Source organism: Solea senegalensis, linkage group LG4, assembly GCF_019176455.1.
Source record: "Solea senegalensis isolate Sse05_10M linkage group LG4, IFAPA_SoseM_1, whole genome shotgun sequence".
Classification (NCBI taxonomy): domain Eukaryota; kingdom Metazoa; phylum Chordata; class Actinopteri; order Pleuronectiformes; family Soleidae; genus Solea; species Solea senegalensis.
Window position 1 is genome coordinate 24,361,227 of NC_058024.1, and position 21,762 is coordinate 24,382,988.

General features: G+C 37.9%; 4 protein-coding genes across 14 annotated transcripts in view; 2 read left to right on the plus strand and 2 right to left on the minus strand.

Annotated features, from left to right (window-relative positions):
* Positions 1–388: 388 nt before the first annotated feature.
* Positions 389–2,027, minus strand: LOC122767681 (protein B4). The gene is made up of 5 exons (XM_044023120.1): positions 1,840–2,027; positions 1,459–1,715; positions 1,267–1,375; positions 1,125–1,156; positions 389–706 (listed from the first exon to the last, which is right to left on the minus strand). The coding sequence occupies exons 1-5, from the start codon at positions 1,925–1,927 to the stop codon at positions 443–445; spliced, it is 750 nt and encodes a 249-aa protein (XP_043879055.1). The 5' UTR covers positions 1,928–2,027; the 3' UTR covers positions 389–442.
* Positions 2,028–3,671: 1,644 nt separating this feature from the next.
* LOC122767680 lies at positions 3,672–7,253 on the plus strand. 2 transcript variants are annotated; one of them, XM_044023118.1, is made up of 9 exons: positions 3,672–4,169; positions 4,301–4,327; positions 4,431–4,733; positions 5,150–5,200; positions 5,285–5,329; positions 5,724–5,777; positions 5,887–5,988; positions 6,598–6,696; positions 7,034–7,253. In XM_044023118.1, exons 1-9 carry the CDS (start codon positions 4,133–4,135, stop codon positions 7,123–7,125), a joined length of 810 nt encoding a protein of 269 aa, XP_043879053.1. In that variant the 5' UTR covers positions 3,672–4,132; the 3' UTR covers positions 7,126–7,253. The 2 variants fall into 2 exon arrangements, with proteins under 2 accessions (XP_043879053.1, XP_043879054.1); XM_044023119.1 differs by having other exon boundaries at positions 7,008–7,068.
* Positions 7,254–9,335: 2,082 nt separating this feature from the next.
* On the plus strand, positions 9,336–15,293 carry LOC122767679. 9 transcript variants are annotated; one of them, XM_044023108.1, is made up of 12 exons: positions 9,336–9,416; positions 9,495–9,521; positions 9,636–9,938; positions 10,351–10,401; positions 10,466–10,513; positions 10,741–10,785; positions 11,131–11,184; positions 11,258–11,311; positions 11,385–11,438; positions 13,392–13,523; positions 13,831–13,871; positions 14,918–15,293. In XM_044023108.1, exons 1-12 carry the CDS (start codon positions 9,380–9,382, stop codon positions 15,017–15,019), a joined length of 948 nt encoding a protein of 315 aa, XP_043879043.1. In that variant the 5' UTR covers positions 9,336–9,379; the 3' UTR covers positions 15,020–15,293. The 9 variants fall into 9 exon arrangements, with proteins under 9 accessions (XP_043879043.1, XP_043879044.1, XP_043879045.1 ...); XM_044023109.1 differs by having other exon boundaries at positions 11,388–11,438; XM_044023110.1 differs by having other exon boundaries at positions 11,261–11,311.
* Positions 15,294–15,493: 200 nt separating this feature from the next.
* The window catches only part of cacna2d3 (calcium channel, voltage dependent, alpha2/delta subunit 3), a 33,467-nt gene continuing 27,198 nt past the window's right edge, over positions 15,494–21,762 (minus strand). The window contains exons 26-39 of one of the 2 annotated variants that reach the window (XM_044023104.1): positions 21,523–21,618; positions 21,259–21,380; positions 20,501–20,578; positions 20,301–20,362; positions 20,162–20,206; positions 20,009–20,071; positions 19,643–19,713; positions 19,477–19,552; positions 18,547–18,587; positions 18,320–18,375; positions 18,083–18,200; positions 17,763–17,875; positions 17,489–17,571; positions 15,494–16,380 (exon numbers count right to left, since the gene is read on the minus strand). In XM_044023104.1, coding sequence (XP_043879039.1) covers positions 16,288–16,380; positions 17,489–17,571; positions 17,763–17,875; positions 18,083–18,200; positions 18,320–18,375; positions 18,547–18,587; positions 19,477–19,552; positions 19,643–19,713; positions 20,009–20,071; positions 20,162–20,206; positions 20,301–20,362; positions 20,501–20,578; positions 21,259–21,380; positions 21,523–21,618 — 1,117 coding nt within the window. In that variant the 3' untranslated portion in view covers positions 15,494–16,287. Of the gene's footprint in view, positions 16,381–17,488; positions 17,572–17,762; positions 17,876–18,082; positions 18,201–18,319; positions 18,376–18,546; positions 18,588–19,476; positions 19,553–19,642; positions 19,714–20,008; positions 20,072–20,161; positions 20,207–20,300; positions 20,363–20,500; positions 20,579–21,258; positions 21,381–21,522; positions 21,619–21,762 lie in introns of those variants that run through there. The other variant, XM_044023105.1, reaches the window with a different exon arrangement.

The following is a 21,762-nucleotide window of genomic DNA, read 5'->3' on the forward strand; positions in this document are numbered from 1 at the left end:
AAGAAAGCTCAGAATTTCTATTACTAGGCTAAACATGTCATAAAACAAGTATTGCACTTCCTGCATATTATATACAGGTCTTCAAATTCCTTCAACTGCACTCATTTGTTTGACCTGTGGAAGGCGCTGTCACCAAGACAGACTTATATAGTGCATAAACACCACAGCTTGAAAAATAAAAAACCTAATGTTTTACTTTTGTCAACTCTAACTTTAAAACAGATGCACATTCAGCAGCCTACAAAAGGGAGAACTTTAGTTTCATTTAACCATTTTCATATTTTGCAGATTCACTGTAGTTGTATCTGCAATAACTTGAATTTTAATTAAATATTGTCGTCATGTTAACTTCAGCAGTTCGGCCAGTTGAATTAAACTGGTCAGGACATCCAAAAGATAAGATTTTATTGAGAAAAATAAAAATCAGTTAAGAGCAATAAGTTCATTCTGCTGTCTTCTCCGCGGTCTTCTTCCCTCGTTTCCCAGTTGCTTTAGTGGCAGGAGCGTCAGCAGCGTCTGCTTTAGCAGCCTTACTTTTGGACGCCTTCGGTTCCTTGGTCGCCTTCGCCTCCTTTTTGGGGGCATCCGATGCTCCTTTGTCGTCCTCTTTCCCTGCAGCCTTTTTGGCTTTAGGCTTCTTTGCTGGAGCAGCCTTTGTGGTTGTAGCCTCTTCAGCTTTCTTCAACTTTTTGGGCGGCTTTGGTTCCTTAAATGAATGTATACAAGGATTTGGTAGTGTGTTCAGTGCATGTTAAAATCAGTCAACAGCTTTATTACTCTACGCTTAGTCAACACTACTGCAAGTAAGTGTGAAAACTAACAACTTTCAAAGTCCAGTGTTCTGGAATTGGAGATTGAAACATACAAGTTCTGGCTAGTTTGTCCAACCAGGCAACTGTAGCAAACAAAATAGTGGCCTCTGTGAAGCAAGGCCCTTCCTAAAGTATATAAAAACCGGTTCTAGGTCTATGGAAGCCAAAGGATTCATTTTAATTACACTATACTTATGGGTCGTATATTCCATCACATACTGGACCTTTAAGTGGCACTTTAGATATTTGTATTCAATGAAAAAAACACAAGTGTGACATTCCGCCCTGTATTTCTAACAAACATTGTCTCACCTCCTGGGACTTGGCACTTGCCTTTGTTGCACCTTAAAAATTAAATAGTTAAAATATGATTAGTATACATTTTACCAGTGTTATACATAATACAAAAAGTATCAGCCCTGTGGTATAAGTGATACTTTAATCATGACCTCACCTGCTTTTGGGGACTTCTTGTCTGCATTCTTGGCTGCTTTTGGAGCTTTTTGCGCATTAGGATCCGCGTTCTCACCCTTTGCTTTTGCCGCCTTGGCGTTTGGTGGAAGCTTAAGACAGGACGGGACAAAGTGTTCGGGTTAATTAACTTACTTGTTCCGTTTCGGTGAAGCTGTGGACCCCGACATCTTACCCTGAACTTTCCTATGGCGCCTGTAGTGACGTTGGAGTTGGCAGGGCGCACCAGGGTGCCGTTCTCAATTCCTTTTTTCAGGGCTCTGCGGACCAAGTTCCTCAACCTCACCGAATCCACCGAGGGGTATTTTTGTTTGATGTAGTTCTGAATCGCTTTGGATGAAACACCCTTGCGTGAGTCCAGCTCTTTGAGCGCCTCTCTCACCATAATGGCTGTGGGCGGGTGAGTTGCAATTTTACGCAGCGCTGCAGCATCTGGAGAATAAAAGATAATGTGCTTGTATTTATTTATTTTTTGGAAGTTCACCACACAACAGCATTGGAAGCATGTTTAAATGATTAGATAAAGCCCCTAAATCTGGCCTGATTTCCCCCTCACCGTTCTCATCCACCAGAGCTTCGCTGGATGACGGCTCAGCCACGTCAGGAGTCTCCACTGCCACCGTCACTTTCTTTTTAGGAGGCATCGCGGGTAATTCTTTAAGAAATTAAAAGAAACACAATAATAAGCAGCTTCTCCAGATGATAAAAGTACCGTGACACCCGTTTCTTCTTCTGTCTCCGTTTTTATGCAGTTGCTTCCGGTACAATTTGACCAGGTGGATCACGCAACACCAGGTGAGACGCATTAGTGGTTAATTGAAGTGGTCAGCTGACACACTGTGCTTGACCTTTTCATGGCTTGTTTTTCACAGATAACCTCTCATTTGAACTCATTCAACATAAAAGTACTAAATAAATGGTGATTGATTTCAGACATGTGAGTGAGTGGTTGGGTAAAACACTGCCAGTGGAACCAGATCACTAGTATCACAACATATCCAAAGAAGACGTTTCAGTGGTTATTATGACCAGACTAATAACAGCTACTGAGTTACTGGAAATCAGCCGAGATTCATGAGAGTGGTTATGCTCATCGCTCATCTATTTGACCATTAATTTATTATATATTATTTATTTATCCTTTTTCCATGTATTTAATATTTTTTTATTTATCTCTTCTGCAAGATCTGTTTGTCTTCTTGTCAGAGAATACTTTGATGTTGCTGCATTTGTTATTATTAAAAGTTTGATTATTAGACCTCATGTTTCGACACAGTGTGAAAGAAACACTTGAGTCATCAGTGTTGAGTAAATCATGTCTTTACTGCATGCATGGATTTTTGCATGGAGGAGAGACACTGTCACCAAGGACGGTCTAAAATGGTCTCTCCCCTTCCTCCAAAAAGCTTCACCACTTATACACAAACATCAAAGTAAAACAAGAACAGACACCATACATAATGTTTATGACCCTGTAGACCCAGTAGATGTAATCTAATGTTTACCCTAACAGATGCCATTATGTGCAACCCTTATGTTGACCTTTCCTGGTGACCTTTCCCTATCATATAATCACCCCAGCTTTCATTCACAGCTTGACTGTTAGTTGTTGTCTTGAAGAAAACCAGTTATTTCCCACAACGGACTCTTATATACTTATAGCGGAACCTTTGATGACCAGGTGATTCGACCTATGATGGAACCTCTGGAGTCAGTGATGAGTTAAGTTGAAAGATGTTATTGAAGACACCTCAGATCCGAGGGGAACTGAGACAACACCTGACATCTGAACAGTGAGGCATCATCGCAGCGGGCCACGTCTGATACATATAGTTTAGTAAGACTTGAGATACTGTATCCGGTCCAAATGCCCTGTGCCTTGGTATCTAGGGAGGAAACCTTGAAAGGCGCCTAATCCTAAATGATGTCTGATTAATATTGAACACCAGATCTGTGAGTAGTTAAACTTAAAGTTGGTGGACGATGTATACATATAGTATATTTCTTGTTTTTCTTGTGACAGTCATTGTTGTATTTGCATGGTTTTAGTTACTGTGTATGGTTTTATGTTGAGTGTGTTTCAGTTTGATAACATGCATTTACTATGTTTAGATGTAACCTCTGCTGTGACTTCTCCACTACAAACGTTGATGCTTGGATGTTTATTTATGTATTTATTTATTTACATTCACTCATGAATGACGGTTCAGTCTGTTAATGTATTTAATATCTGGTCTTCAAAGAACTGTGTCAGCATGAACCAGGTCTTTCACACATGCTGCATGTTGTGTGTATGTACTGTTGTTTAGCGGGCCTTCCTTCTCCAGGTAACGGTGGTCAGGTGGTGAGATGATGGTGCAGAAAGAGACTCCACTGACACAAGGCTTGTGTAGAACAAAGAGAACTTTACTGTTGCAAGCCAGTATCAGTTCGGACCCTGCAGGTGTCCGACAGCTAGAAAACTCTGCCCAGAGAACCCAGGTGTTTCCTATTTGGAGAACAGGAATCAGATCGAAGCCTCCCTTCGTTAACTCCTTTTTGGGTTTTTTATTTGGATTCTAATTATTTTCATACATGTGTATGTGATGGCCTCCAACTCAACTGCTTTGGTCCTTTTGCTTTCTGTCAGAACGTTGAATTCTGGACTGTATTTTCAGCGTACTGCACTTCTTCTCAGCCTCATAACAGGATATACAAAAATAAGAGTTAGCTGTGTTAATGTGTTCATTCAAGTCAGATACTTCAGTACATTGATGATTCTGTCTCTCGCTGTGGTTTTCCTGTCCTGTAAAATGACGCATTAGTGTGTTTAAGTCTGAGTGGTCAGACACACACACACACACTTCAAAATGACAGGAGGACAGCGATTGTTTGTCATCTTCATTTGTAGGTTAAAGCTCTGCTCAATTGTTTTTTCAATTGATTGCACTGCCACTTCTTATTATTATTATTTTATTATTATCATTACAATATCTAACTTTTTCTAACTTTTTTTCTGTATTTATTTTTTGTTACAGATTCCCTTCATGTGATTGCAGTTGACGGTGAGAGTGTGGTCATAACTTTTCTTGATTTACAACTTTATTGTGGATCTTTTTTTTTTTTTTAATTATCTTTAGTTTTTAAATCACTTTTTTTCCTTTTCAGCTTATTACTTTCCTCCACCTCAGCTCATAGTGGACACTTCAGTCATGACTGAGACGGACACGGTCACTCTGTTCTGTTACTCTCCACCAGCTGCGTCTGAGTGTTATTTCTATACTGTGAACACGGTCAAAACAAAAACCTCCTCGTGTAGGGAGACACTGACACTGACAGGGTCTGAGTTGCTGTGGATGGTAAATCAGAGTCCACCCACTGTTGTAAGAGTGAAATGTTTTTACACTGTAAAGAAAGGAGACTTAAATTTTCCATCTGAACACAGTGACGTATCCTCCATCACCATCAACGGTGAGTGACTTCTTTTCATGTGTGTTCTTATATAATAATATATAAAGTGTTTGTGCAATAAACCAGATAATCAGGCACTGGGATTTTACTGTGTGTAGATTAGGGGTGACAAACACACGGCCCATGGGCCAGGACTGGCCCACCAGAGGGTCCAATCCGGCTCGCATAGGATGAATTTGTGAAACTCTATTTTTCAGTTTCTTCTTTTTCTCAAGGAATCTCAGGTTGTTCATAAAATGTTTCATAAGATACTTCATTAATGTGAAACCAAGGGGAAACATTGGAAGTCGTTGAGATCAAATCACACTGTTTGTGGCCCCTGAACTAAATGTAGTTTGACACCACTGGTGTAGATGTTTTGTCTAAGTTGTGTGAAGACACTGACACGTCTAAATCTGTCTTCTTTTTTTATGTAGCTCGTCGTGAGGAAACAACAGAATTACATACGACGCAAACACTGACCACAGGTAGATATAGAAGTTTATGTTTTTGTATTCAACACGTCTGTTTGTTACATTCATGGTTTTATGTGTTGTGTTTTTCTTCCACAGGTCTGACTGTTAGACCTCATGTTTCAACACCTGCGACTCCTAAAGGTAATAAATTACACCTACATGGTGTTCTTTTCTTTTTACAATATAGCAGTACGTCTTTAGACAATTAGACCTTGTGTTTCAACACCTCATGTTATAAAAATATGTGAGACATATTTGTTTGTTGTCCACATGGTGGAATGTTTAGTAGTATGACCATATGTATGTATGCATTTATATATATACAGTTTGTATCTATATATATATTCACACATATTCATATGTGTATATATATAAAAAGCAGTATGACATGTGGTTTTTTCATGTTTGTTCACCAAGTCTGACTATCAGACCTCATGTTTCAATGTTCGCGACTCCTATAAAAGGTAATAAAATAACACTTATGGTGGAACGTTTAGCAAAACTTCTATTATGAAATGTTAATTTTTGAATTCAGCAGGTCTGACTGTTAGCAGACCTCATGTTTCAACTGCCGTGACGCCTACAGAAGGTAATAGAGAACTCACAGAGGTTTATTCTTCGTTAGTGGCAAAGATGCACCAATGTGATGTTTGGTGTGACATTTAAGAACTTGTTCTTGTTTTTTGCCACCAAAACAGAAGCAATGACGCGGAATCTGGTGGTGATGATTTCAACTGTTTCTGTTGTGACTGTGATTCTCTTCTTACTGTTACTTGATTGCACTATAAAAGGAAGAAGTGGTAAGTACTGAGTCAGTTCAATGTCTTCTCCCAGTACACATGGACTCCCCTTGCATTATATTCAAATAAGTCACTAAAATGTTTAATTTTAATCAATAAATATGAAACATCCTGACAAAAGAATCAATTCAATAAAATAGTGTCACATGTAGTGTCACTGATGGAGTTGAAACAGTTTCACTGTATTCTATAAACTCAGTGAACACCTGTACACCAGCTTATTACTCTGCAAGGAGATAAATAAACAAAGATAAAAGTTAAATGGGCTAAACGTACGTTCCACAAACATTTCACAGTAATTGTCACAGCTGTGAGTGAGCATTATACTGTACTAACTATTGTACTACTGTAGGTAGTGGATAGAACAAATGTAGAGGAAATTCATGTAGGACAATACATTTTGAATTGTCCTTATTAATAGTCCACTAATCATAGATTAGAATAAATATAGGAGGAATCAATGTTCACTGATCAAGTGAAGTATGAAGGAGACAAATACATGAAACGTACACATCTAACTCTCATCTATTCACTTTTATACAGACAAAGTGATGAACGTGTCTTACAGGAAACAATCATGCTACTTTGTGGTTCTTTTCCTCCTCACAGGTTCTATAAATGTGAACAAACAAGAGCCTCAAAAGGAAGACGAACGTGACACATTGTGTAATACATGTGTCACTTTCACCATCATACGTTCTCTCCCAGGTGACTCCACCAACGTTGATCAGTAACCTTGACTTTAAAGTAGAAACAAATGTCCATTCCATTCAAACCACTGAAATGTGTTCACACGATGAGGCTGAAGTCGCTCAGCTGAACAAATGTTTAATATCGAGACACACAGAGGCAACAGCAGCATTGCACTAGTAAAGTATGTACAATATATGCAAATATGATGATTGTTCTTGGGCTTCAGTTGCAATAAAACACATCATGAGAAACAATCATCGTACTGTCGGTATCTTTTTCACTAAAAGGAAAGTGGAGAAAGTCTCTTTCTTGCTTCTTTTTCTCAGTCTGACATTCTCTGGATCCATCACAGGACTCATGACAATGACAATGACTTACAGTATGGAGAGAAACATTGACTCCAACGTTAGTTATTCACCGGTTGGCTGCTCAGCTGACAACTGAGAGCTCAAACAACTGAGAGATGAAACCCGGCGTCCGGAGGGTACAACAAAAACCAGGAGACCAGAGCCTCGGTGTCGGACACGGTAAACAACAACTGGTGTGTTTAAAGTCCATTTGGAGCCAAAATCTGCAGCTAACAGCTCGTGTCGCTAAAAACAACTAGCGACAACAAACTGGCATTACGTCACCAACTCAACTTGTGTTTTGGAATAAGTAATAAAACCATGATACTGACTGGCAACAGTGGAGCACAACAGGCAGGCACGGGCCAGCGCATGTCACTCAAGATCTCGCAAATTATGCACCGTGGCCAGAAAGCAGACACAGACAATAGCAGAAAAGAACAGGGTTCAGATGGACGGGTTAGGCCATGGACTGTGTTAGATCATAGAACCATGGAAAAAAGAGTGAGAGAGAACCGAGGGACAAGTAAAAATGAATAACTACTATTCAATAAGTTAAATACTAACTAAGAAGTCATCACTAAAAAGTACTAAGTAAAAACCATGAATTAACCAGGAAAAACGAATTGACAAGAACCAACAAGTGAAAATTAATAATAAATACTAAGGAGTGAATGATAAATTGAACTAAAACCAAAGAAGTAATGACCAACAATTAACAAGTAATAAACACTGAGTAACCAGTAAACGAACAAGCAAGAAGTAATAATCAAAAATCAGAAATGAAGAATTGAGCAATAAAAATCATTAGTATTGAGTAGGAAAGTTAACAAGTAATCTGACAAGCAGCAATGTGCACGGCACAAGCAATTAAGTAACATAAAACCACATTGGCAAACCTGCAGTGTCATGACAGAGCCATGATGTACACTGCAGTTCCAACTTCAGCCACCAGAGGGACACAAGGTATAGCATTGTGTTAGACATTGATGGAAGGCTTAGACATATTTAATAACTCAAAATGACCCTCAGCTTGTTGTTGCTGTTTTTCCATGGCTGCGCAGTGGGCACTATTGCTCAGTGGTCCAAAGTCCTCTTTTTAGATGAACACAAGTTTGGTATTTCATTTGGAAACCAAGGTCCTAGAGCAGGGCTGTCAAACATACGGCTCGGGGGCCAGAACCGGCCCGCCAGAGGGTCCAATCCGGCCCACAGGATGAATTTGTTAAAATTTCACACTAATCTAAACGTAATGTCAAATGCTCCATATACCCGTGACTAAATGTTTGTGCCTTTATAGATCCAGTGTGCTCTGTAAATAGTAAATTTAGGCATGATATTGTTGAAATTGCACTTATATTTCTGAAGGAATTATATGTTTTGTAAAATTATCCTTCATTAAATGTAAAACAAGGGAGAAAAAACAAAGGAGTTCTTGTTGTTCATAGGTTATTATTCTATTATTTTACTATTTTTACTGGTCCGGCCCCTTGAGATCAAATTGTGCTGTATGTGGCCCCTGAACAAAAATGAGTTTGACACCCCTGTCCTAGAGTCTTATGAGCAGCTTGAAGTCCAGTGTTAAGTTTCCACAATCTGTGATGATTTGGGCTGCAGTGTCATCTGTTGGTGTTGGTCCACTGTGTTTTTGGAAAAACCAAAGTCACTGCACTTTTTAGCAAGACATTTTAGAACACTTGTTGATGTTTCCTTCTGCTCACGAGCTTTTTGAAGATGCTGATTTCATTTTCCAGCAGGATATGCCAGGATTTGTCCACACTGCACCGAGAAAAAAAGCACCGAAGGTTGGTTAAATGACCACGGGGTTGGTGCGTTACAAACTCACCAGACCTGTTGTCAAGAGGAAAATGAAAAACACAATATTGTTCACAACAATTCAATTAAAATGTATTTTTTAATTGGTCTTTTTTAATGGTTATTTTTTTTTTCGAGATACTGAATTTTGGGTTCTTGTTAAATGTGAATCAAAAACATCACAATTAAAAGAACCAAAGACTTAAACTACTTCAGTCCGTGTGTATTGAATTTATATAACACACAGGTGTCATGCACCTGTATAGGCTATTGAACTGTGATTATGATTCACTGCAAACATGTTTGGATGCTTGGATGTTTATTTATTTTACGTTCACTAGACGGTTCAGGTTGTTAAAGTTTTGAACTGCTTCTGAATATTCTGGCGTCAGTTTGAGGTGAATAACAAACAAATGAAGCAGGTTCTTCAAACACGCTGCATGTTGTGTGTATTAATGCTTCTGTTTCTCGCTGTGGTTTTCCTGTTCTGCAAAATGACACATTAGAGTGATTAAGTCACACACACACACTTCAAAATGGCAGGAGGACAAAGGTTGTTCGTCGTCTTCATGTGTAGGTTAAACCGTTAAACCTTTTTTTATTATGGGATTGCACTGTGACTTATTATTATATGTCATTTTCTTTTTACAGATTCCCTTCGTGTGATTGCGGTTGACGGTGAGAGTTTGATCATAACTTTTCATGATTTACAACTTTATTGTATGTCATTATTATTATTATTGTTGTTGTTTGATTATCTTTAGTTTTTAAATCACTTTTTTTCCTTTTCAGCTTATTACTTTCGTCCACCTAAGCTCACAGTGGACACTTCAGTCATGACTGAGACGGACACGGTCACTCTGTTCTGTTACTCTAAACTAGTTGTGTCTGAGTGTTATTTCTATACTGTGAACCCGGTCAAAACAAAAACCTCCTCGTGTGGGGAGACACTGACACTGACAGGGTCTGAGTTGCTGTGGATGGTAAATCAGAGTGCACCCACTGTTGTAAGAGTGAAATGTTTCTACACTGTAAAGAAAGGAGACTTAAATTCTCCATCTGAACACAGTGACGTATCCTCCATCACCATCAACGGTGAGTGACTTGTTTTCATGTGTGTTCTTATATAATAATATAAGTGTTTGTGCAATAAACCAGATAATCAGGCACTGGGATTTTACTGTGTGTAGATCAGGGGTGACAAACATACGGCCCATGGGCCAGGACTGGCCCACCAGAGGGTCCAATCCGGCCCGCATAGGATGAATTTGTGAAACTGTATTTTTCACTGTCTTCTTTTTCTCAAGGAATCTCAGGTTGTTCATAAAATGTTTCATAAGATACTTCATTAATGTGAAACCAAGGGGAAACATTGAAGTCGTTGAGATCAAATCACACTGTTTGTGGCCCCTGAACTAAATTTACTTTGACACCACTGGTGTAGATGTTTTGTCTAAGTTGTGTGAAGACACTGACACGTCTAAATCTGTCTTCTTTTTTTATGTAGCTCGTCGTGAGGAAACAACAGAATTACACACGACGCAAACACTGACCACAGGTAGATATAGAAGTTTATGTTTTTGTATTCAACACGTCTGTTTGTTACATTCATTCTTCCACAGGTCTGACTGTTAGACCTCATGTTTCAACACCTGCGACTCCCATAAAAGGTTATGAAATCAAACTATGGTGGAAGTTTTCTTTCAGCAATATGACTACTATCATTTCTTGTTTTTGTTGTTACATTTATTGTTTTATTGGCATGATTTTAGGTGCCGTGTGTGGTTTTAGGTCTGTTTTAGTTTTATAACATGCATTTACTGTATTTAACTTAGACTCACTACACAACTCCTATAAAAGGTAATGGACATTTTTTGTTTTTGTTTTTGTTCAGCAGGTCTGACAATTAAACCTTATTTCTCAACACCTGCGACTCCTAAAGGTAATAAAATTACACTATTAGACCTCATGTTTCAAAAATATGTGTGAAATATGTTTGTTGTCCACATGGTGGAATGTTTAGCACTATGACAATATGTATGTATGCATTTATATATATACAGTTTATATTCATATATACTGTATATATATATATATATATATATATATATATATATATATATATATATATATATCTATATATATATATATATATATATATATATATATATATATATATATATATATATATATATATATGTATGTATATATATATATAGATATACCCACACATATATATGTAAAGCAGTATGATTCTTATGAAATGTTGTTTTTCGTGGTTGTTCAGCAGGTCTGACTGTTAGCAGACCTCATGTTTCAACTGCTTTGACGCCTATAAAAGGTAAGAAAATAACACTTTTTGCACATGGTTAGTAAAATGCCGATTACAAAACGTTTTCTTTTTTAAAATTCAGCAGGTCTGACTGTTAGCAGACCTCATGTTCCAACGTCCGCGACTACTATAAAAGGTAAGAAAATAACACTTTTTGCACATGTTTAGTAAAATGCCGATTACAAAACGTTTTCTTTTTTAAAATTCAGCAGGTCTGACTGTTAGCAGACCTCATGTTCCAACGTCCGCGACTACTATAAAAGGTAAGAAAATAACACTTTTTGCACATGTTTAGTAAAATGCCGATTACAAAACGTTCAGCAGGTCGGATCGTTAGCATACCTCATGTTTCAACTGCTTTGACGCCTACAAAAGGTAATAAAGAACTCTCTGAGAGCACACACCAAGATTTAAGTGCATCAACCAACAAACCAACAGCCAACTTTATTTTTACACATTCAAACAACATTAAATCCTAACAAACACAACAACCATGAATTCAAATTTATTAATATGTGTATATATGTATACATGTGTATATGTTTATGTATGTGTATGTATGTATGTATACATGTGTATATATGTATATGTTTATATATGTGTGTATATGTATGTATGTATATGTATATATATATATATGTATGTATGTATGTATATGTATATATATATATATATATATATATATATGTATAGTTACAGCCCGGCTCTAAAGCTGCAACAAAAATAGGGAGAGAAGATGAGGACTAGTGCAAAGCAATGATTTATTTACAAATTGAGGATTAAATATCAGTGTCAGTAATCATCCCTGTGATAATGACCCCGCCTCCAGGCCTGAAACAAAACAAAGAAGGCCAGCACAGCACTCCCACAAATAAGGGGTCGTCACAGTATGTATATATGTATTTATATATATATATATATATGGGTATATATGTATACATACATATTGAAATTGCACCCAAGGATGAACCAGACTTGTCCACAATTCTCTTCCTGATATCTTGGCTGATTTCTTTTGACTTTCCCATGATGTTACACAAAGAAGCAGTGTGTTTCAGGTGTGCCTTAAAATACATCCACAGCTGTGTCTCTAATTAACTCAAATGTTGTCAATAAACCTATCAGAAGCTTCCAAAGACATGACATCTTCATTTGGGCTTTCCCAAATTGTTTAAAGGCATGACAATCTCAGTGTATGTACATTTCCTTCTCTCATTATTCTGGCATTTAGCAAATAGAAATAATTTTGATAATCCTAACGGACCTAAAACAGGAAAAGTGATTGTCTGATTTCATGTCAGATGTATGTGTCTTTTTATATGTGTATGTAAACTTCTGGTTTCAACTGTATACATATATGTATATATATATCTATATATATTTAGATATATATATATATCTATATATATCTAAATATATGTGTGTAAATACATATATATATATATGTATATATATATATATATATATATATATATATATATATATATATATATATATATATATATATATATGTGTGTATATACATACAGTATACTGTATAGAGAGAGAGAGAGAGAGAGATATGATTTTCCACTTCCTAAACACCATGTGAAACCTGCACAGTCAACTTTCACAATGATTCACATTTTTTGCTTTTGCTCAATAAGTCAAAGAGGAAAGACGACACAAACTCGTTGGGTTTTGAAATAGTTTATTTTTGTCTACTACACTACACTACACTACACACTTTTTCATACTTTTTATTGTTGGTTTTTAAAGCCCTGAACAGTCTGACACCTCTTTCTACCTCCCTCTTGGAACTTCTTCTTCTTCACGCTCCATCCCGGTCTCTGATGTCTAATAACATGACTGCGTTTAGATTTTAGTGACAAAATCCCGACTAAAAACTCAGGGTAATCATCGGGCCTTTTCTGTAGCTGCTGTTTTTACCATTTTACTACTCTATTATGTCACTATTTTACTGTTTTACTCTAGAAATAAAGTTGACTTGACCTGTATTTTCTTTTCCTAAAGGCCTAAAGGCAGTGACTTTAGGACCCAAGACTTTACCTTTTATGCAAAATATTATAGTGGAAAAAGCATGTTTTTTTTAACCTGAATCTAATGATTCATCTGTTTTATTGACTGGTTTATATTTGGTTAGTGGCAAAGAAGCAGCAATGTGATGTTTGGTGTGACATTTAAGAACTCGTTCTTGTTTGTGGCCTCTAAAACAGAAGTAATGACGCTGAAGCTGCTGCTGGTGGTGATTATAACTGGGTTTGTTGTGACTCTGGTTCTCTTCTTACTGGTACTTGTTTGCACCATGAGAAGAAGAGGAAGAAGAAGAAGAAAAAGAAGAATAAGTGGTAAGTACTGAGTCACTTTGATGTCTTCTCCCAGTATACATGCACTCCCCTTGCATTATATGCAAATAAGCAACTAAAAGGTATTATTTCATCAATAAATATGACACATTCTGACAAAAGAATTCAAATAGTGTCAAATGTAGTGTCACTGGTGGAGTTTAGACAGTCAGATAAATCACCAAAGATAAAAGTGAAGTTCCAAAACATTACGTAGGACTCTCATCTATTTACTTTTACACAGACAGAGTGAATAACGTGTCTTACTGGAAACACTCATCCTACTTTGTGGTTCTTTTCCTCTTCGCAGGTTCTGAAAAAGCAAACAAACAAGAGCCTCAGAAGGAAGACGTAAGTGTCGCGTTGTGTAAGACATCTGTTTGATGCTCCTGCACACATGGTCAGTGATGTGTCCTTGGGTTAATCACCCGATGTGGTTGTTGTCAGACTGTTGAAGGGTCATTATCAACACATATCAGTCCCGTGATCCACTAAACGGATCGGTGTAGCCATGGGTGGAGCCCAGTCAGAGGTCACGTGATGCACGCCAACAAATAACAAATAACAAATTAGTGGGAACTGGAAGCGAGGTTTATTGTGTGTTCATGTTGCTTTCTCTTCTCCGCCATGGCACAGTGTTAAAGCTGTAGTGCCTAACTTTAACCCTTCTGTTACCCTCCAGAACCTAGACCGTGACAAAAACTATGGACTGATCTGTCCAGGGTGTGACTTTGAGATTAGCACAGCACCCCGCGTGACCCTCATGTGGAGGACGGAGCGGTAGAAGACGGACGGATACGGGAAAGCAGAGAAACAGAGCTTTGTAAACAATACAATTTACTGCTTTTTCAGATAAAAGAGATAAAATGCAGTTAAAATTAATTCAAATTTAGCCTGGCCCTCAACAATATCTTTTGTTTCTCATGTGGCCCCTTGGGGAAAATAATTACCCAACCTTTGATGGTCATAAGACGGTTAAAGTAGAAACAAATGTCCATTCCACTCAAACCGCTGTCAAATGCGAATGAAGTCTTTAGGCTGAACAAATGTTTAATGTCGAGACTGCAACAGCAGCGTTGCTCTAGTAAAGTGAGACGGCTGTATAGATTAGATTAGATTAGATTAGACTTTATTGATTCCACACTGGGGAAATTGACATGACTGAAAACATGAAGACGTGCCTACGAAAAGTTTCAGAATTAAATTCTATAGCTCAAAAAACGCTTTCATTCTTTCATTAGTTTGAATAAATGTGTCTTGCTCAGTGAGGTCTGATAGTATTACTTGACAGAGATTAAGGACACAACATACACACAATGTTCCATTGTTTCTGTTGGAGGAGACCAAACAGGGGCAGAATAATAGTGACATTTCACTCACGTGTCATTGTTTTCTAGTCTGACACACCTGTATATCACCTGTACGAAGACATCGTTCATGAGCCACCTGCACCAGCTTTGAAGACGACAGAATTGTACGACCTGTTACAACCACATTAACACCAGTGCAGAGGAACAACAATCAGCAAAACGCTTTTAAAGAGACTTTATATTGTTTATAATTGTGGGGATCTTATGCATTGTATTTTTTTGAAATCGGTATAGTTGCAATGGACATGCAAGACTTTTATCTCAGATTGAAAGTTGACTACCAACATTGTACTGACATAAAAAAAAGAAGAAAGCACAGAAATGATGCATTTATGTACAATATATGCAAATTTGATGCTTGTTCTTGGGCTTCAGCTGCAATAAAACACGTCATGAGAAACAATCATTGTATTGACTGCATGTTTGTTACTAACAGGCTCTGGGAATGTGGAAAAAGTCTCATATTAGAATTGAATGGAAGTATTTCTTACTGAATAAATCTGAATGATTTATAGTACGGAGAGAAACATTGATTCCAATATTAGTTAACACACACACACAAACACACTTAGAGAAAATAACATGAACCACATGAACATGAAGTAAAATATTTCTTTCTATTTATTCCTCAGCTTTCTCAGACATGTGCTGCGTTTACATGGTCACCTCGACGTGTCATGGCAGGATGTATGAATGTATGAATGTACTGTAACAATGTGAAACTCACTTTACATGTTTATAGTTTTCATTATGTCATGCATCTTTAGCTCGTTCCGAACTGTTTTCTGCTTTAAAACAAGGAGAAACCGACAGAGTGAAGTTCGAGTGTTTCTGCTGTCTCTCATATATTTTTACACATTTTTCCCACATTATTATCAACTTTAAAGGAACTTCTTAAAGTAACAAAATAAACTCAAACATTTGAAGACAAGTATGATGTCACTCTTTATGCCGTTTAGCAATTTAACACCAGAACACTCTATCTTCTTTTCACACGACAAAAATGCAAATTCACATTCTTTACGTTAAAACTTTTTTTCCTTTGCACAAAGGACGTATTTTCTGTGTGCCTATGCATTTGTATTGACAGTAGATATAATACTTTCTCTTCTTCAATTTCAGTGCCCTTTTTAGGACAACTGTAAAAGTCACCAACCACTTAAACATTAATCTCATTCTCTCTTTGCTGCAACACATCACGTGAATGTTTTCTGCATTAATGGACGTCGTGCGTCTCGTCGCTACAGGTTTCTATCTCGGTTGTTTTTCAACTCGGCTGTCTGTTGCAGAGCGATGAGCGAATTCATTTTTCTGATCAGCCGTGTTCTTGATGTGTTTGTAAGCATAATTCTACAGTGGAGTGAGTCCTCAGTGATATCCAGTCCTGCAGGTTTTGGTCACCTGCTGACGGCCACTGCTAACACGGGGAGCAGAAGCGACGCCAGACGACTGCAGAGGCGCGTCGCTGAACCACACTCCATGGCATTTTCCTGCAGAGGAAACACATGTTTGTGACACAGATAGTGTTATTTTTTTATTCTTTTTATATAATGGTCCCTTTATATAAATACTATATAAATAACACTAGCATAAACACAATTCAAATCTGACATGTGGGATCACAACTGCTGCACAAGAATGAAGTCTGACGGGGCAAGAAACTCAGATGAACTGACAAGCTTTTACTTTTACTCCACTAAATTTCCGACCATTCACTCTGGCATTATCACACATCTTTCATACCCATGTGTCTTGCTCAAGGACACACATAGACTAGTGGAAGCTGGGAATCAAACCCACGAAAGTCAAGTCACTCTCCCGCTGAGCTACCATCGCACAAATCTAACGCCTCACTTTTTTTTAATACTTTTACTTCTAAAAGTTAAATACATTTTATGTCAGAAAGTAGAGTTAATGTCTATACTTTCAGATTTTTACTTTTAATGTAATATTATTAAAAAAAGTAACTTCAACTTCAAACCAAAGTCATTTTCTGCCAAGATATTTGTACCTTTTAGGTACTTTATACAAGACTGGTTGTAAGTTGTGAGTCAGCAAATCTATTCGATTAATCGACTTCTTGTTTGGTCCATAAAATGTCAAAAAATGTGGAAATCCTGATGTTCTTGAATGTCTTGTAATGTCCACAAAAAAATGGAGCAAAGGAAAACAGAAAATATTCACATTTAAGAAGCTGGAAAATCAACACACTTATTTAATTGTTGAAAGAACATGTTTATTATGATTAAGATTTTTTTTTATTACATATAAAAATATAATATGATATAAGATATAATATAAATATATATGTTATAATATAATATATGTGTATATATACATATATGTATATATGTTTATAATATAATCTAAATGACCCTTTAGAACACCTTTTTCATAAAAATGATTTAGCTTTAAAACCAATACAGACATAATACTGCCAACATACTTGGTTTTTTAGACTTATTTATCATATTATATATATTTATTATATTATAACTTATTTAAAATCAAAACATGACTAATATAAGATTTTAATCACATCAAATCATTGTATTAATAAACATAAGTTGTAAAAACACAAAAGTCATGTTGTCATACCTCAGGGTGGAAAGGATGACATGACTCAGGTTTCTTTCTGTCCTTCTGAAACTTCAGTCTGTCACATTTCAGTGACTCGTTGTGTTCAGAGGTGTTAAGGGTAAAAAAAAAACAGAGCTTCACAAACACTTAAACACTTAACAAACACTTAACGTTTGAGTGTTTTGCAACTCAGGAAATGAACCACCAAAGTGTGAACATATTCTAACCATTGAACTTGCCTTGTATTCAAATTAAAATGCTGCTAATGAAAGATTTCATTTAGAAAGGATATACATGATCTCGATGGGGTCCATGGTGACCGGAGGCGCGCTGCTGCAGTCACATTTATTGTCCACGACGACCATGAAGAGGTTGCTGCTGGGAATCTGCTGTATGACAAAAGACCTGCAGCCCACAACAGAGAGAAAACGGACAGCTTAATAGTAATAATGATAATAATAATAATAACAATAATAATAATAATAACAACAACAACAATAATAATAATAATAATAATAACAGTAATAGTAGTAATAATAATAATAATAATGATAATAATAAGTGAGGGATAGAGGGTTGAGAAGTGACAGAGGGGTCGGTTTAAAGTGGTACCTGATGCAGCCGCCACAGTCGATGTTGCCCGTTGTTTCTTTGATGGTTCGCTCAGAGACGAAAGCAGGATATTCCGTGTCACATGGGACCATCATGGTTTTGCCCCGAGACCTCTGAGCTGAAAATTGTGACAGAGAGACTGAAACGCACGCAGGAGCTCGACAGAAACCACAGACAAAGAAAGAGCTTCCTGTCACAATTCGACCATCACAATCAACCTCAAACACAAGCTGTTACCTTTCACTGAGAGGTCCACGTTCCACCAGCTGTACAGGTTAAACTCCAGCAGAAAACTGAACGCACAAACACAGACAGTTATACGCACATAGTGATTAATATGGGTTAAGAGTGCAGTTGTGTGTGTAGTAAGTGCGTCTTGTTACTGTCTTACAGTATTGATATCACATGTGTACTACAATATAATTTATGTTCCCATACAAATGACCACATACAAAAGTTCTTACATGACGAGTTCAGTGAGGAGCATCTTCACCACGGTGAAAGGCTGAGAAGGAGAAACAATAATTAATGTTTGCTTCTATTTCTCTCTAATAATATTGGAATATATATTATATATTATAATTTATTTATTTATTATATTATATATATGTATATCTATGTATATATATATATATACATACTGTATATATCTATGTATATATATCTATATATCTATATATATATACATAGAAGGACGTCATGTCACATTTAATCTACACAGGCTTTGATTTCGTATTATTAATCAATAATTCTTAAGACTTTCTATGCTGCACTCACTCAGTCACTGTCTAGCACTTCACCCACCACGTGAGGGGGCTGGAGCCAATCCCAGCGGATAACTGGTGATCGCCAACACACAGGGATGAATGACTCTGTATGATCATTGTCTATTACACCAACCATGTGGTTGGTGTAGTGGTTAGCACTCTTGCCTCTGCAGCAAGAAGACCCGGGTTTGCGACCCGGTCAGAACAAGGGCCTTTCTGCATGGAGTTTGCATGGGTTCTCCGGCACAGTCCCACAGTCCAAAAACATGCAATATGTGGATTAGGCAAATTGGACACTCTAAATTGACCATAGGTGTGAGAGTATGGTTGTTTGTCTCTATGTGTGGCCCTGTGATGGACCGGCGAACTGTCCAGGGTGTGACCCATACGTCGCCCTATGTCAGCTGAGATTGGCACAGCACTCCCCGCGACCCTCATGTGGAGGATAAAGTGGTAGAAGATGGATGGAACATTACAAGTGAGAGGTCAACTCATTTATCCACAGATGAATTCTTTTTATCAAATCTGTGTCACCACTCTGGTGCCTAGTCAACATCGTTACTTCTTGTTAAGTTTCAACCAGTAGATTACACATGATAAAACTGTGTGTCTCTCTCGTGCACTTACATCGGACAGAGTGCGTGCACTGTCGCTGCTCCCGGCGTACTCTTTGCAGAGAGCCTGGTAGTCGTACAGCGTGATCCTGCAACACAACAAGAAGACAGTAACAACAGTATGTCGGGCAGGTTTCAGAACACGTTGGCACGTCCTCGTGTTGATTTGTGGCTCAGACCTTTTAAAGGAACCCATTTGGAGAAGTTTGTTCATGACCACACCCTCCACCTCTCCAAAGAAAAGCCCTGTCTGAGAGAGAGAGAGGACACATAGGCTTATTAAGGTCACTAAGGGTCATTTCAGAAGAATAGAACACTGTTTCTCAGTCTTTCCAAAAGTAATGGAGGTGGTTTTCATCATAGAGCTTCTCTTCTCAGCTACGGTCAAACTGATAATCAGAACAATTTTGATTGATATTGAAATTATGATTATTTATGATGATTTGAATGTACAGATCTGTTTTTTTTCAACTCTATAAGCAGCTTTAAAACACTTTTTTAACTTACTTTAAAGTATGTCTTAAACATACACGTGAACACAGTACCTGAACATGCTCCTCTGACACGAGAATGAAGCCGTTGTTATCAATCAGATAACAGTTGATGTCCTATCAGGGGATGAATAGAAAGGATTTGTTAATACAACAGGGACAAACAACAACAACACAATCAAGGGTGAAGTGACTGACTGCTCTTACATCATTATCACAGCTAATGCTGCATTTTCCATCCAGAGCCGTACACTGCACGCACAAAAAACAAACAAACCACAGTTTAGATTGAAGTTTCACATCCAGTCAGAGGTTTCAGAGGAACAAAGAACCACCGTGTGACTACCTGTCTGCAGGCAGTCCAGAACTTCCTCTGAAAGTACTCAAGCTTCATCTGGATGCCAACGGCTGAGGCCAAACACAAGCACACAACAGACGTATGTTAGTGTAACTGAGCTGAGTGTAATAAACAGATCGTTTAGAACACAAGAAGAAGACACTGAAGTTGTGTCATAGTGTCGTGAAAGTGGGTTTGGATGTTATTACCTGCAACAATTGGAGACTTTCTGTCATCGAGGAGCTGAATCGCTGTGCTCGCCAAAACTACGCTCTTATTTTCTAAAGCTGGTGAGAGAAGGAGACAAAGAGAGAAGACGCTCAATTTTAATGACTTTGTTCCCAGTCTGTTCAGTAGATGGCGCCGTGTACTCACAGCCTCAGTCAGCGAGCTTAAAAAGAAAAAGACCCTGCATCAGTTCATTACTTTACAGTAATGGAGTCCAGTGCGAGTCTTTTCTACAGCCAGATAACCACAATCTCTCTAAAAAGGAGTGTCGTGATAGGGCGTCTCACTTTATGATGTTGAAGCCTGAGTGGATGCAGTTATCATCAAGAGGAAAAAGGTGGTAAATGTCCTGGAGAGTGAAGGTTTATTTTATTTATTTTTTTTATTATTATTCTCCTTTCTTCAGTTCACCCAAGAAAGAACATGGGACACATTAAGTGCAGGAAAGCCGTGAGGGAGGGTTTGCTGCGCTGCACATCCTATCAGTGCAAAACAGTAAAAACCCACAGACCACAACAGACTGAGGGATGGAGAGAGAGAGAGAGAGAGAGAGAATGATGCAGAGGCGAAAATGCAGAATAACTAATGCAGGCCTCCAAAAAGAGCTCTATATAATGCTGTAGTGGAACCTATTGAGATGAGCTTGGTACACATTACATAGCAGTTTACTGTGGTTGGTTCTTCATATTTGATGCTGATCTGTGAGTGCACACAGAAGAAATGCAATCACTTGTTTTACCTGTGCTGAAAGGGATGGAGTAGATAAATGTGCCGGGGACCTGCTCAGCTGCTCTCTTGTACCACAGAGGGAAGTGATCAGCATTAAACACGCCCTCCTTGTCTTCAGCTGTCAGGAAATCTCTGTGGACGCACACACACACACACACACACACACAGAGAGAGAGAGACACTGACGTGAGGAGCAGAGGATTAGATTCATCAAGCGCAATCACGCTCTCGCCTCGAGCTGTAAATAACGATTAGAGAAATGTTGAGCGCTCACCGATTGGACAGCTGATCGGCGGGCACAAACAAGTTGGTTCTTGACAGGCCAGTGCGTGTTCCCAGGAAGGCGATCTCCACTCCTTTGTCTGAGTTCCTGTCAGTAAAATGCACTTCGCATTAAGATATTAGTACTGATTACTCACAATTACAACGAGTCATTTGGGATTTTAATTCAAATGTATAATCAAGGGAATTATTAGGAATGCAGTGGTTTTTAGTCAACTATTTCCAAACATTT

Bases quoted from the DNA above. Each gene is read 5' to 3' on its own strand.
- LOC122767681 (XM_044023120.1), bottom strand. From the start codon at position 1,927: ATGCCTCCTAAAAAGAAAGTGACGGTGGCAGTGGAGACTCCTGACGTG. The intron at 1,157-1,266 runs GTGAGGTCATGA...TTAATTTTTAAG, and splicing joins CAAGAAGTCCCCAAAAGCAG to GTGCAACAAAGGCAAGTGCC. The intron at 707-1,124 runs GTGAGACAATGT...CATTCATTTAAG, and splicing joins CAAGTGCCAAGTCCCAGGAG to GAACCAAAGCCGCCCAAAAA.
- LOC122767680 (XM_044023118.1), top strand. From the start codon at position 4,133: ATGACAGGAGGACAGCGATTGTTTGTCATCTTCATTT. The intron at 4,170-4,300 runs GTAGGTTAAAGC...TTTTTGTTACAG, and splicing joins ATTGTTTGTCATCTTCATTT to ATTCCCTTCATGTGATTGCA. The intron at 5,778-5,886 runs GTAATAGAGAAC...CCACCAAAACAG, and splicing joins TGCCGTGACGCCTACAGAAG to AAGCAATGACGCGGAATCTG.
- LOC122767679 (XM_044023108.1), top strand. From the start codon at position 9,380: ATGGCAGGAGGACAAAGGTTGTTCGTCGTCTTCATGT. The intron at 9,522-9,635 runs GTGAGAGTTTGA...TTTCCTTTTCAG, and splicing joins TCGTGTGATTGCGGTTGACG to CTTATTACTTTCGTCCACCT. The intron at 11,312-11,384 runs GTAAGAAAATAA...TTTAAAATTCAG, and splicing joins GTCCGCGACTACTATAAAAG to CAGGTCTGACTGTTAGCAGA.